The sequence below is a fragment of the Tiliqua scincoides genome, chromosome 1, assembly GCF_035046505.1.
Source record: "Tiliqua scincoides isolate rTilSci1 chromosome 1, rTilSci1.hap2, whole genome shotgun sequence".
In the NCBI taxonomy this organism is placed as follows: domain Eukaryota; kingdom Metazoa; phylum Chordata; class Lepidosauria; order Squamata; family Scincidae; genus Tiliqua; species Tiliqua scincoides.
In genome coordinates, this window is record NC_089821.1 from 310,999,948 (window position 1) to 311,012,457 (window position 12,510).

The 12,510-nt window shown below is 48.0% G+C and overlaps 2 protein-coding genes across 3 annotated transcripts in view; one reads left to right on the forward strand and one right to left on the reverse strand.

Annotated features, from left to right (window-relative positions):
* The window catches only part of PYGL (glycogen phosphorylase L), a 51,029-nt gene extending 45,919 nt beyond the window's left edge, over positions 1 to 5,110 (forward strand). Inside the window, exons 19-21 of the mRNA XM_066630106.1 lie at positions 1,353 to 1,487; positions 2,452 to 2,518; positions 4,023 to 5,110. Coding sequence (XP_066486203.1) covers positions 1,353 to 1,487; positions 2,452 to 2,518; positions 4,023 to 4,223 — 403 coding nt within the window. The 3' untranslated portion in view covers positions 4,224 to 5,110. The remainder of the gene's footprint in view (positions 1 to 1,352; positions 1,488 to 2,451; positions 2,519 to 4,022) is intronic.
* ABHD12B (abhydrolase domain containing 12B) overlaps positions 5,094 to 12,510 on the reverse strand; it is a 34,054-nt gene continuing 26,637 nt past the window's right edge. For both annotated transcript variants that reach the window (XM_066630096.1, XM_066630089.1), the window contains 3 exons: positions 10,243 to 10,321; positions 8,070 to 8,194; positions 5,094 to 5,204 (listed from right to left, as the gene is read on the reverse strand). In XM_066630096.1, coding sequence (XP_066486193.1) covers positions 5,177 to 5,204; positions 8,070 to 8,194; positions 10,243 to 10,321 — 232 coding nt within the window. In that variant the 3' untranslated portion in view covers positions 5,094 to 5,176. The remainder of the gene's footprint in view (positions 5,205 to 8,069; positions 8,195 to 10,242; positions 10,322 to 12,510) is intronic.

Below are 12,510 nucleotides of genomic sequence, written 5' to 3' on the forward strand. Positions count from 1 at the left end.
CAAATATACCCAGCGATTGGTGTAATGTCTAAGGAAGCAAAATGTGTGTTGGCCTGTGTTATTGTTAAAAGCATATACATAGTAGCCTATTAAAAGTACAGATCTGTAACATTTCCCCAAATGCAGTCACATACCATGGGAGCATCCAGTCTAATGTATTAAAAATAAAATATTGAAATGAACGGGGACCCACCTGAAATTGGCTCGCAACCCACCTAGTGAGACCCGACCCACAGTTTGAGAAACACTGTGTAAGGATTATACGCAGGGGTTCCCAAACTTTTTAGCACCAGGAGCCATTTTATAAATTGAAACTCTATTGGGACCCACCTACTGTAGCTTTATGAGACTAAAAAATTGATTTCCCCTTACCTCTTTTTTACTATGGTGGGGGAACACTATCTGGAGATTTTTTGAACTCCACTTTCATCAGATCAGGACCGTTCTGGTGGCCTTGCATACCCCTTCACCTGGCTTTTGACAGCAGCTAAGGCATGTTTGCCTATTCATTAGTAAACACCCACACTTGCAGCTCAGTTTCACTTTCCATAGGGCTCAATACAATTTCCTTGTCCGCTATCAGTTGGCCAAGACCTGCCAACAGTCAGGTTGCAACCCACTGATCGGTCCCAACCCACAGTTTGGGAAACAGTGGTTTAGAGCAGGAGTGCCCAAACCCCAGCCTGGAGGCCACTTGTGGCCCTTGAGGATTCCCAATCCAGCCCGCAAATAGCTCCCAGTCTCCAATGAGCCTCTGGAGACTTGCTGGAACCCATGATGGCCCGATGCAACTGCTCTCAGTGTGAGGGCAACTGTTTGACCTCTCGCATGAGCGTGAGATGAGGACTTCCTTCACTGCTTGCTGTTTCATGTCTGTGGTGCAGCAGAGGCAGCAAAGGAAAGGCCAGCCTTGCTTTGTGTAAGGCCTTTTATAGGCCTTGAGCTATTATAAGACCTTCATTCATACATACAAGTTCCATCTCTAATATATTCATTTATGTAAACGTATGTAAATTTATTCAAATTTGAAATGTAAATTAGTTATTTTTTATTCCCAGCCCCCAACACAGTATCAGAGAGATGATGTGGCCCTCCTGCCAAAAGGTTTGGACACCCCTGGTTTAGAGAAATGCTTCTAAAACTTTTCTTATATACATTCCAACTTGAATTTTTTTTAAAATTAAAAAAAATTGAAAAATTCAAATTCATTTTTCAATGAAAAATTGAAAAATTATTTTTTTCTGGAATCACATTATCTGTGTGTATATTTTGCAATCCATTCTTGGTGCCCAAGCGAGAGCAGTGGTGTTTTTTCTTGGGTACCTGTTATAGGTTTTCCCTCTTCTCTCCAGGTACAATGCCCAGGAGTATTATGACCGGCTCCCAGAGCTGAAGCAAGCTGTTGACCAGATCAAGAGCGGCTTCTTTTCACCCAAACAGCCAGACCTCTTCAAAGAGGTGGTCAACATGCTGTTCCACCATGACAGGTAAAATGGAGAACACCTGGCAGGTTCTGCCCAGAACACTGGTTTGCTTGCACTCCCAGCTCCATGTGTGAATCATAGCCATACCTGCTCTCTGCTTCGTCCAAGTTCAAACTGCAACACAAATTCCTGGAGCTAGTAGCAGTAGTTTGCCACACTCTAGTGTGACCCACAAAACTGGCTCTAGCATGAAGCTCTGCAAATGAAAGGGAGGGCTATGCAGGTAGCTAGATTTAGAGCCACCTTGATGGCTTACATTAAGGAGAGAGGCAGGATATGAATGTGCTAAATAGAAGCAGGCTCCATTCTCCACAGTTGGCATCACCAGGCACAAGGAACATGTGTAACCTCCACCTGACTGGTGTCCCTCGGCCTTTTCAGGATGCCAGAGTCCTTGTCTGCACCGCAGTCCCTTAGCTGTTCAAGTGCCATTTGCTACTAGGTGAAAAATGCACTTGGGAGTCGAGCAAGAGGTAGCTAATCATCATGTCATCATGCCTTAAGAGCTTCACAGAAGGATCTGGTTGGCTGCTGGAAGACAGACAGCAGGCTGGGCACCACTGTTCCCTCTAAGGTGTGTTGTCGAGTGGTTACAAACCTCCAAGCTGAGCTCTGCACAACACGGAGCTGCACAATGCAGAAGTTTGATGCTGATGTAATGATGTCATCGCTGAATGTCTGGAAGAGAGATTGCAACACTTGTGATGCCACCCAGCTATGGAAGGGATCCACGCACCGGCATGGACCCCTTACAGGGAACACTGCTTGGCGCCCAGCTTAATCCAGCAAGGCCATTATTAAGGGGTGTTGCTGATCTTACTGTGTGGACAAAATGGCAATCTGGGTCCCTTCTAATTCTTAGAACCTGCAGGGTTGTTGATGCTTGGTGCATGTATTAATTAATGTATTAATTAAGGAATTAATGTATTAATGCTGTCTCTGGCTTCTTCCTCTTGCTTATGAATAGGTTTAAAGTCTTTGCGGACTATGAAGCTTACATCAAGGCCCAAGACAATGTCAGTCAACTCTACATGGTGAGTCAGATGTCAAGGGTCACCTTGGGTCGGCTTCTGGATGGCATCGGAGTCAGTCAGGTTGATAACTTGTCTGTGGTCCAGAATCCCGTTAGTGGCCAAGAGTGTTGCTATTTGCACTTCATGGGGGGCACCCAGGAAGGTTAATACAAGAGGGCCTTGGACTGGTCTTGGATTGCAGGACTCTGGCAGAAGTGACGGATGAGTCTCATGGCAAACTGGCCCTGCTGGGATGATACCCTTGGCTACTTCAAGAAAGAGAACCATGAGCATCTCCAGTTAGAAAGCTGGTGAGGAAGAAAGGTCATTCTCTGGACCAGGCTAACTGTGCAAGAAACCAGAGCACTGTGAGCATCAGTACAACTGTGTGAACGAATAGGTGCAAACTCTAAGATGAATTGCTATGTAATAGGGGGTACTGAATACAGTCTAACAGTTGTTGCAGAGAATAAAGGGAGGCACAGTTCAGGAGCACAGATTGTGGTGCAAACAGAGTCTGCTGACAGGATGGCTGAATGAGACTTGGGAGATCTCTGCTTGGTCATGGGGGGCCTTTGGCAAGCAACAGCAACTCTTGGTGAACCTTGACTCTTGGTTTGCAAATTGCACGTAATACACTCCAAGGCATCTTTTTGAACAGACGTCAGGTTTTTTTTTCCCCACTTGAGTAACCCTGTATTTTCTTAATCACTTTTGTATCCTGCCCACAGCATCCACGACAGTTTCCTCTTTACAGCCTGGTGGTGGTTTTTGGCCCTTCAGAAGTTGCAGAAACTTCCTTTCTGGGCATTCACGAGGAATGACGAACATTTGACATTAAATTTATCACTGGCACTGATGTGCTTTCACTTTTCCTTGGTGACCAAATCATCCTGGGGGTATGGCTGGAGCTCCACCCTCAACATGGTTCTCTTTGAGGAAAGGGCTGATTAGGCTACTGTTTACCAGAGAAAATGCAAGCATGTTGGGGACAGTGAGTGATGCATTTAACTCCATATCTTATTTAGCCCTAAGATGTTTTAATGTCTGAGCCAGAAATACTGAAGATCCATAATTGGATCCTCTGGTGTTTTTGTAAAACTTTTTTTAAAAGGTGGGAGGAGCTGAATTTGGGCTCTCCAGCACCATCTCTGGAGTTGCGTGCCAGTCTTGGGAGTCGTAAGTCCTGTAGGGGCTTTGCTTAGCTCTGTTTGGGCTGGGCTTAGCATTCAGGTCTTGGACAAAACAATGAAACAGCCCACTCATAGTGCAACCAACATTCAAAGGCACCGTAAAATGTGGACAGGAGGAGCTCTCCAAGTCCTCATAATTGGGGTCCTATTTCTGAACTGGATTCTCACCGCTGCCTGGAGAGTTGAATTCCCCTGCCCCAAGACTCTAGAACAGGCCAGACATTTCAGTATGGTCTGCTGTGCAATGTTGCATTTGGCCCAGAAGGACGGTGCATATGGAACCACTCTCTGGAGGATGGACTTCAAATCTCACCTCTTGTTGGTTTTTACAGAACTCCAGGGAATGGACCAAGATGGTAATCAGAAACATTGCAGCCTCTGGGAAGTTCTCCAGCGACAGGACCATCAAGGAGTATGCCCGGGATATCTGGCATGTGGAGCCTTCTGACCTGAAGATCCCACCACCCAATGTGCCCCGAGATGTCGCAGATGAGATGCTGGCCAATGACACTGCTGATAAAATGCACATGTGAATCAGAGGTGCTCTTGAGCGTTAGCTTCACTGGGTAGCAGCTGTACTGTTCTGTGGTGGGAAACTAGGAACCCATCACTATTTAGCAATAACGGTAGTAACAATTATGGGCTTTTTCTTCCTACTTGCAAGCATTGGTTCTGAACATTTTTGTGAATTCTGCAGAAGTGAGCAGAGCAGGGTGCAGCACCTACAAACTGTGACCAGTTTGTAATGGCCATGGCTCCCCTGTCTGTGGAAGCTGGGAATTGTAGTTTTGTGGGGCAGATAGACTCTAATCAAACCATCGGTGCCCTTGCAAAACTCATGCTTTCCAGGGCAGGCCAAGGGTAGCCATGAACTCATTCTCAGTTTTGTAACACAGAGGTGCTCTCTGAATAAAATTGGTTTGGCTGGAACACTCTGAACAGATGCTAGCAGTGCAGTGAAGTTATTCACCTTATCCCTAATATTGTCCAACGTGGGTCTCCAGCAAAACTGCCATTACCTAATAGCCATTCTGTGCCAGAGCATAGTGCCTGTTGGGGAGGGGGGGGAGCCATTAGCAGGTCCTGCAGTAACCAGTGTTACGGTCTTGGAACTTTCCTCCCAGGGTGAGAACAGGAATAGCTGGTGGAATAAAACAGGTGCTAAATATTGGGGCCCCCATGATAAAGTCCTCTGTGTATTGAGTTGGTAAAAAGAGGAAAACAGTCTGCTCGGTTAGCATTTAGTACCCAAAATGAATTCAGAAACCCAAGAGGCATTAGTGTAAAGGAATAAGTGTTTTTTTGCAAGGACCAGAATTATGTTCACGTCTCCCTGCTTTGTCTCCAAGTCTACAATCATGCATTCCTGAATGTTCACAAGGACAAAAATAAAACTAAATCCATACTTTTCACCATTTTATTTTGTGTGTGAACCGTGAAGTCTTCTAGATGAGCTCTACAACGGTGGCTGTAGTTTGTGCTGCTGTCATTGCTTAACGCTGCTGAGGAAGTCTCTGTATGGAGGAAGGGAAACAGTTTTTATATTCTTGCCTCAGTACCAAAAAAAAAAACCTACTTGGATTTGAAGTGGATAACACTTGACTAGTATAGAATGAGCAGTGCTGGGGGTGTGTGTGACATGCCTACTGATGGGGAAGTAGGAGAAAGTATTCATCAAAGCCCCCAAAGGAGCAGGCCTGTGTGAAGTAGCTGCTGCTGCAGCTTTCCATGGGTGCAGATATTCTACCTCAGAACACAGTAACGGGAAAGACAAGGAGCATGAGTAACGGGAAAGACAACAACAGTAATAGAGGCCCAGCAGAGGTGTATACCGCAAAGAAAGAAGGGTTCCACTAAATCCAGGAGGGTGCCCGCATGGCTAACCAGCCAAGTTAGAGAGGCTGTGAAGGGCAAGGAAGCTTCCTTCCGTAAATGGAAGTCTTGCCCTAATGAAGAGAATAAAAAGGAACATAAACTGTGGCAAAAGAAATGTAAGAAGGTGATAGGGGAGGCCAAGCGAGACTATGAGGAACGCATGGCCAGCAACATTAAGGGGAATAATAAAAGCTTCTTCAAATATGTTAGAAGCAGGAAACCCGCCAGAGAAGCGGTTGGCCCTCTGGATGGTGAGGGAGGGAAAGGGGAGATAAAAGGAGACTTAGAGATGGCAGAGAAATTAAATGAGTTCTTTGCATCTGTCTTCACGGCAGAAGACCTCGGGCAGATACCGCTGCCCGAACGGCCCCTCCTGACCGAGGAGTTAAGTCAGATAGAGGTTAAAAGAGAAGATGTTTCAGACCTCATTGATAAATTAAAGATCAATAAGTCACCGGGCCCTGATGGCATACACCCAAGGGTTATTAAGGAATTGAAGAATGAAGTTGCAGATCTCTTGACTAAGGTATGCAACTTGTCCCTCAAAACGGCCACGGTACCAGAAGATTGGAGGATAGCAAATGTCACGCCTATTTTTAAAAAGGGAAAGAGGGGGGACCCGGGAAACTATAGGCCGGTCAGCCTAACATCCATACCGGGTAAGATGGTGGAATGCCTCATCAAAGATAGGATCTCAAAACACATAGACGAACAGGCCTTGCTGAGGGAGAGTCAGCATGGCTTCTGTAAGGGTAAGTCTTGCCTCACAAACCTTATAGAATTCTTTGAAAAGGTCAACAGGCATGTGGATGCGGGAGAACCCGTGGACATTATATATCTGGACTTTCAGAAGGCGTTTGACACGGTCCCTCACCAAAGGCTACTGAAAAAACTCCACAGTCAGGGAATTAGAGGACAGGTCCTCTCGTGGATTGAGAACTGGTTGGAGGCCAGGAAGCAGAGAGTGGGTGTCAATGGGCAATTTTCACAATGGAGAGAGGTGAAAAGCGGTGTGCCCCAAGGATCTGTCCTGGGACCGGTGCTTTTCAACCTCTTCATAAATGACCTGGAGACAGGGTTGAGCAGTGAAGTGGCTAAGTTTGCAGACGACACCAAACTTTTCCGAGTGGTAAAGACCAGAAGTGATTGTGAGGAGCTCCAGAAGGATCTCTCCAGACTGGCAGAATGGGCAGCAAAATGGCAGATGCGCTTCAATGTCAGTAAGTGTAAAGTCATGCACATTGGGGCAAAAAATCAAAACTTTAGATATAGGCTGATGGGTTCTGAGCTGTCTGTGACAGATCAGGAGAGAGATCTTGGGGTGGTGGTGGACAGGTCGATGAAAGTGTCGACCCAATGTGCGGCGGCAGTGAAGAAGGCCAATTCTATGCTTGGGATCATTAGGAAGGGTATTGAGAACAAAACGGCTAATATTATAATGCCGTTGTACAAATCGATGGTAAGGCCACACCTGGAGTATTGTGTCCAGTTCTGGTCGCCGCATCTCAAAAAAGACATAGTGGAAATGGAGAAGGTGCAAAAGAGAGCGACTAAGCTGATTACGGGGCTGGGGCACCTTCCTTATGAGGAAAGGCTACGGCGTTTGGGCCTCTTCAGCCTAGAAAAGAGACGCTTGAGGGGGGACATGATTGAGACATACAAAATTATGCAGGGGATGGACAGAGTGGATAGGGAGATGCTCTTTACACTCTCACATAATACCAGAACCAGGGGACATCCACTAAAATTGAGTGTTGGGCGGGTTAGGACAGACAAAAGAAAATATTTCTTTACTCAGCGCGTGGTCAGTCTGTGGAACTCCTTGCCACAGGATGTGGTGCTGGCGTCTAGCCTAGACGCCTTTAAAAGTGGATTGGATGAGTTTCTGGAGGAAAAATCCATTATGGGGTACAAGCCATGATGTGTATGCGCAACCTCCTGATTTTAGGAATGGGTTAAGTCAGAATGCCAGATGTAGGGGAGAGCACCAGGATGAGGTCTCTTGTTATCTGGTGTGCTCCCTGGGGCATTTGGTGGGCCGCTGTGAGATACAGGAAGCTGGACTAGATGGGCCTATGGCCTGATCCAGTGGGGCTGTTCTTATGTTCTTATGTTCTTATGTAAGGAGCGTAACTGGGGTACATGCGAGCTGAAACGCCCCCCACTGTGTTCCCATTTCATATCAAGTCTATAACAATAAGGCAGCCAGTTAGTGGCTTTGCAGGGGTGGGCAGGGCAGGATAAATCCCCACCCCAGTATCCAACACAATGCCCACCCTGTGCCAATGCAGACAGTGGGTGCTGTGTTGTAGCCTGTCCCCCCACCCCCATCCATCAGAGACAGCAGCTCCACTTGACTGTCAGCCTTCCACTGGGTTAGGTCTTCTCTCTACTCTCAAGAAATCTGCACTTTGCCCCTCAAGGAGTTTGGCCCAGACAAGATGGGACCCCCATGCGTCCTTCAAGGAAGCTGCTTGTAGCGTCACAGCCCCAGACTTGCTTACTTCACGATGGTGAGAAGATTAGGGCAAGAATAGATGTACTCGTGTCCTAGACGCTGGTTGGCAGGGAAGGCAATGAACTTGACATTTTCTTTCTTCGTGGAGGCATTCCGAGCAACCTCAAAGAGCTGCAAGTGTAAAAGGAGCAGTGAGCACCTGGGCACAGAGCTGCCTCTCCTAGTCAGAGCCAAGCTCTTCCTGCTTCATGCTGGCCTTGTCTGCTGCCTGCCAGCAGCTCTGCAAGGTCCCCCAGTGGCAGTTGTAAGAAGAAGCCAGACCAGCGGCTCACCCTGTCCACTGCAGTCCATTTTACACCAAGCCCCTTCCTGCCCCCCATTGCAGCCCATTTCTGGCAGCACAGCAGCTACAGCCAGCAACTTCACACATCCCTCAGGGGTCCTCACTGATGGGTCTTTGCCTACCAGCTGCACAACAGCCTGCAGCAAGTTAGCCCTGTCACCAACTGTTATCCTGCACATGCCCGATCTCGGAAGCTAAGCAGGGTCCGGCCTGGTTAGTACTTGGATGGGAGACCGCCTGGGAATACCGGGTACTGTAGGCTTATACCATAGTCTTTCGAGACTGAAGGTTGCCAACCATCTCCCTACACTGAACACTATCTCCCGATCTTGTCTGACCTCAGAAGCTAAGCAGGGTCAGGCCTGGTTAGTACCTGGTTAGTACATGGATGGGAGACTGCCTGGGAATACCGGGTGCTGTAGGCTTATACCATAGTCTTTCGAGACTGAAGGTTGCCAACCATCTCCCTACACTGAACACTATCTCCCGATCTTGTCTGATCTCAGAAGCTAAGCAGGGTCAGGCCTGGTTAGTACATGGATGGGAGACTGCCTGGGAATACCGGGTGCTGTAGGCTTATACCATAGTCTTTCGAGACTGAAGGTTGCCAACCATCTCCCTACACTGAACACTATCTCCCGATCTTGTCTGATCTCAGAAGCTAAGCAGGGTCAGGCCTGGTTAGTACATGGATGGGAGACCGCCTGGGAATACCGGGTGCTGTAGGCTTATACCATAGTCTTTCGAGACTGAAGGTTGCCAACCATCTCCCTACACTGAACACTATCTCCCGATCTTGTCTGATCTCAGAAGCTAAGCAGGGTCAGGCCTGGTTAGTACTTGGATGGGAGACTGCACTATACCGGGTGCTGTATGCTTATACCATAGTCTTTCGAGGCTGAAGGTTGCCAACCAGGTTGCCAACCATCACTGCTGCCTTTGGGGTTGGGGCTTTAGTTTGCAAGAGAGGGGGTCAGAAGCCAAGGTCAGGCATCTGCAAGAGGGGGATAGATGCCCTGCTTTCCTTGAGTCACTGAGTAATGCCTTATTTCTTTGCCTTCAGCAACAAGTTCGAGTTACTGAAAACACACTAAGCTTATTTCACGGTAGAGGATCTCCTGTTCTCCTTTCCACCTGCGGCCACAGAGAAAAGAGGCAGGCAGCACCTCTAGAATAACAGAGAGGGTGGAGCCTGCACTGCCGGAGGAGGTGAGAGGCAGATCATGGGCTCAAAGTCTGAATGCTACTGATGCTGGGTTCATGTATCAGGCCCGCATCTGCCTTGTTGCTGTACTCCCCACCTTTCCATCAGGAGGTGCTGTGTCTTGGCAGACAATCCCTGCAACATCATATCTCTCACTCCTGCAGACGTAGAAAGCTGGCCTTTGCCACCTCTGGTCTTTGGCTCCCAAACTCCACCATCTTTGTGCCTCTTGCACAGCCAAACGGACAACACAATTAGGGCACAATCCTAATCCACTTTCCAGCACTGATGTAAGGGCAATGCAGGCCTCTGTGACGGCCATCCAACTGCAGGCTGCAGCACATGCCCCATTGGCACATATATGTCAATGTGGGAAAGTTGGTTAGGATTTGGGCCTTAATGTTGTTGTCCTTCCTATCTGTGTGATGGAAATGTGTTACGGAGTGCAACAGTCTGCAGTCTTTTACTATTAACTGGGAGGCCAAGAGATGATCCCCAGTTTAAAGCCGTATCTTGTTGCACCTTTATCCTTGCTTTCATGCCTTTCTGTGTATTGTGCACACCATCCCTGCCCCCACATGTGTGCCCAGTAACAGTGGACTCCTCCAGGCAGAGGGACTCCTCTCCGCCCATTTCCATTCTAGCTACGAAATAGGCATACTGCTCAGTTACCTTTTTCCCCAGGTGTACAGGTATGACGCCATCATCTTCTGAATGCAAGATCAAGAGAGGACTGGACAGCACTTTGACGCTGAGGAAGGGAAAATGAGAAAGAACCACCAAGGATTTGGTTAATTTTCAGCCAACATTTGGTTCACAAAATGGCTCTGGCAGCTAAGACTGAAATGCTGAAGGTGCAGAGGGTGGCAAAAGGACTGAACAGAAACCAAAGCCTCTCCAGTCCAAGTCTCTCTTCTGCCTTGACATCACTAGGGGGGCATGGGCAGGCCCCTCCCTCTCAGTCTCCCCCATCTGAGGGGATTCTGAGACTTCCTTCACAGCATGGTTGTAAAGGTAGCATCAAAGTAATCGCGTGAAGCCCTCTGCACCTCAAAAAGTACTAGACAGGTGCAGAGTGCTACTGCTCAGAGGGCTGTGGCTCCATCAACCCAGTGGGGCTTCCTTCCAAGTCTGCACATGCACAGGCTTTCACTGCCCGAGGCAAGACAAAAGAAGAGGGGGGGCTATGTGCCTTTGCTGGCAGCTCTCAGGCATCATTCACACAGAGGCTGCAAATTCAGCATTCAAGTCATGTGCTGTGTGAGAATGGCATCTTCAAACGCCATCAGTTCGCTGATTTGATCATCTGATTCCCAAGGAAAACTCTGTTCACAACTAAACTGCTTCAACCAGTTCTGGCCATGCAAGAATAGAACATGATGTGAACTTGTGCCTGGGGCAGAACCAGGCATCATCGTCACCCTCGAGAGCAGGGGTGGCAAATGTGTTTCACACTGCAGACCAAAGTTAGTATTCATTACTTCATGAACTGAAGGCTGGAAGTGATGTCATTAAGCAGAAAATGATGTCATTTAGCAGCTGAGAAGCACTTCAGTCTCACCTAAGAACTCATTAGCTGCAACTGGCAGAAGAGAAAATATGCAAATCTTGATCACATGCTCAAGATATGGGAGAGCCCAATTCTCAAGTGGGCTGCCCTTTCAGCAGCGCCACTTCTGCTGAGCAGTGTTCCCTCTAATATTTTCCCTACCATGCGGAGCAGTTAATGATCTGTGCAGTACCTGCCATCTACAAATGGGCAAGGACCAGTCTGATCTCTAGGCAATGTGAGGAACTGCCCATGCATCACAAGTACACTGGTCAGGTGGCGCATTTACACAGAATTGTCACATACAACATACAATATTTCATGATCATTTGGCTCCACTATTCAAAACTCAGTTTTCTTCATCTACTGAATGCTAGGGACTCTGCCAAAATGGTAATGGATGCCCTGAAAACACAGATGGACAGCACAAGCCTATGTATGTGTACTCCTAGGACATACTCTTTGGAAAGCATGTATAGGATTGGAGCTTTAGACTCTAAAATCAGGGTCTGTTACCAGAAATTCCAGCCTGGAACTTCTGCTGAACTGGGCATGCCAAGCTGGAACATGCAGTGGGTGGGGAGAAGGCAGGTGAGGCAGAGCCTCCCCACCGGATTCCTGCAAAGACTGCCGCTCCCTTGTGAGGCACACAAGCACTCCCAACCCACATGCAGAGCTCCAAGACTCCCCAGAGCAGAGCATGTGGGTTGGAAGTACTTGTACACCTCACACACCGGCGGCGCTTTTTGAAGGATTCCAGTGGGGAGGCTCTGCCTCACCTGCCTCTCCACCCACTGCACGTCCCTGATGCCAACAACTGAAGCTGGGAGAAGGACCTTATCCTGATTAAACTTTTAGACCATGTTGTGTCTTTCTGGGGGGTACTAGTAAAAATACTAATAGATAAGAATAGGCCCTCAGTTTGGCTGTACTTGTTGTAAGAGGCGACTGAACAGCCACCGGGTAGATGGGACTCGTCAGCATGGGAAGGCAGCTCATCTGAGAGAAGGAAAACTCTGATCCCAAACCTCCACTGCCTTGTGGCTACATCCAGTTGTGGAAAAGGCTTCAGGAGTCAACCTCGAGGCAAAATCCGGAGCCAGCAAAAGGCAGTTCATGGCTGAACACAGTCGCGTTCTGGCAACTCCTGCGACGCCGCTGGAACCAACCGTATTGGCTTCTGCCTTTCCATTGGACCATTTCAGCGACGTGGAGAGGGGGGATTTGCTGCATGGGAAACAGCCTATCCTCCATACCTACTTTACCCAGGCTTCACGCACTGGAGAGGACACTCTGTTCCAGAGCCACCATTCAGAGCGTGACACCATGGTCTTCCGAGACTGAAGGATGCCAACATGATACTGTGACTTTATGAGGTTCTCTCTTTCTGC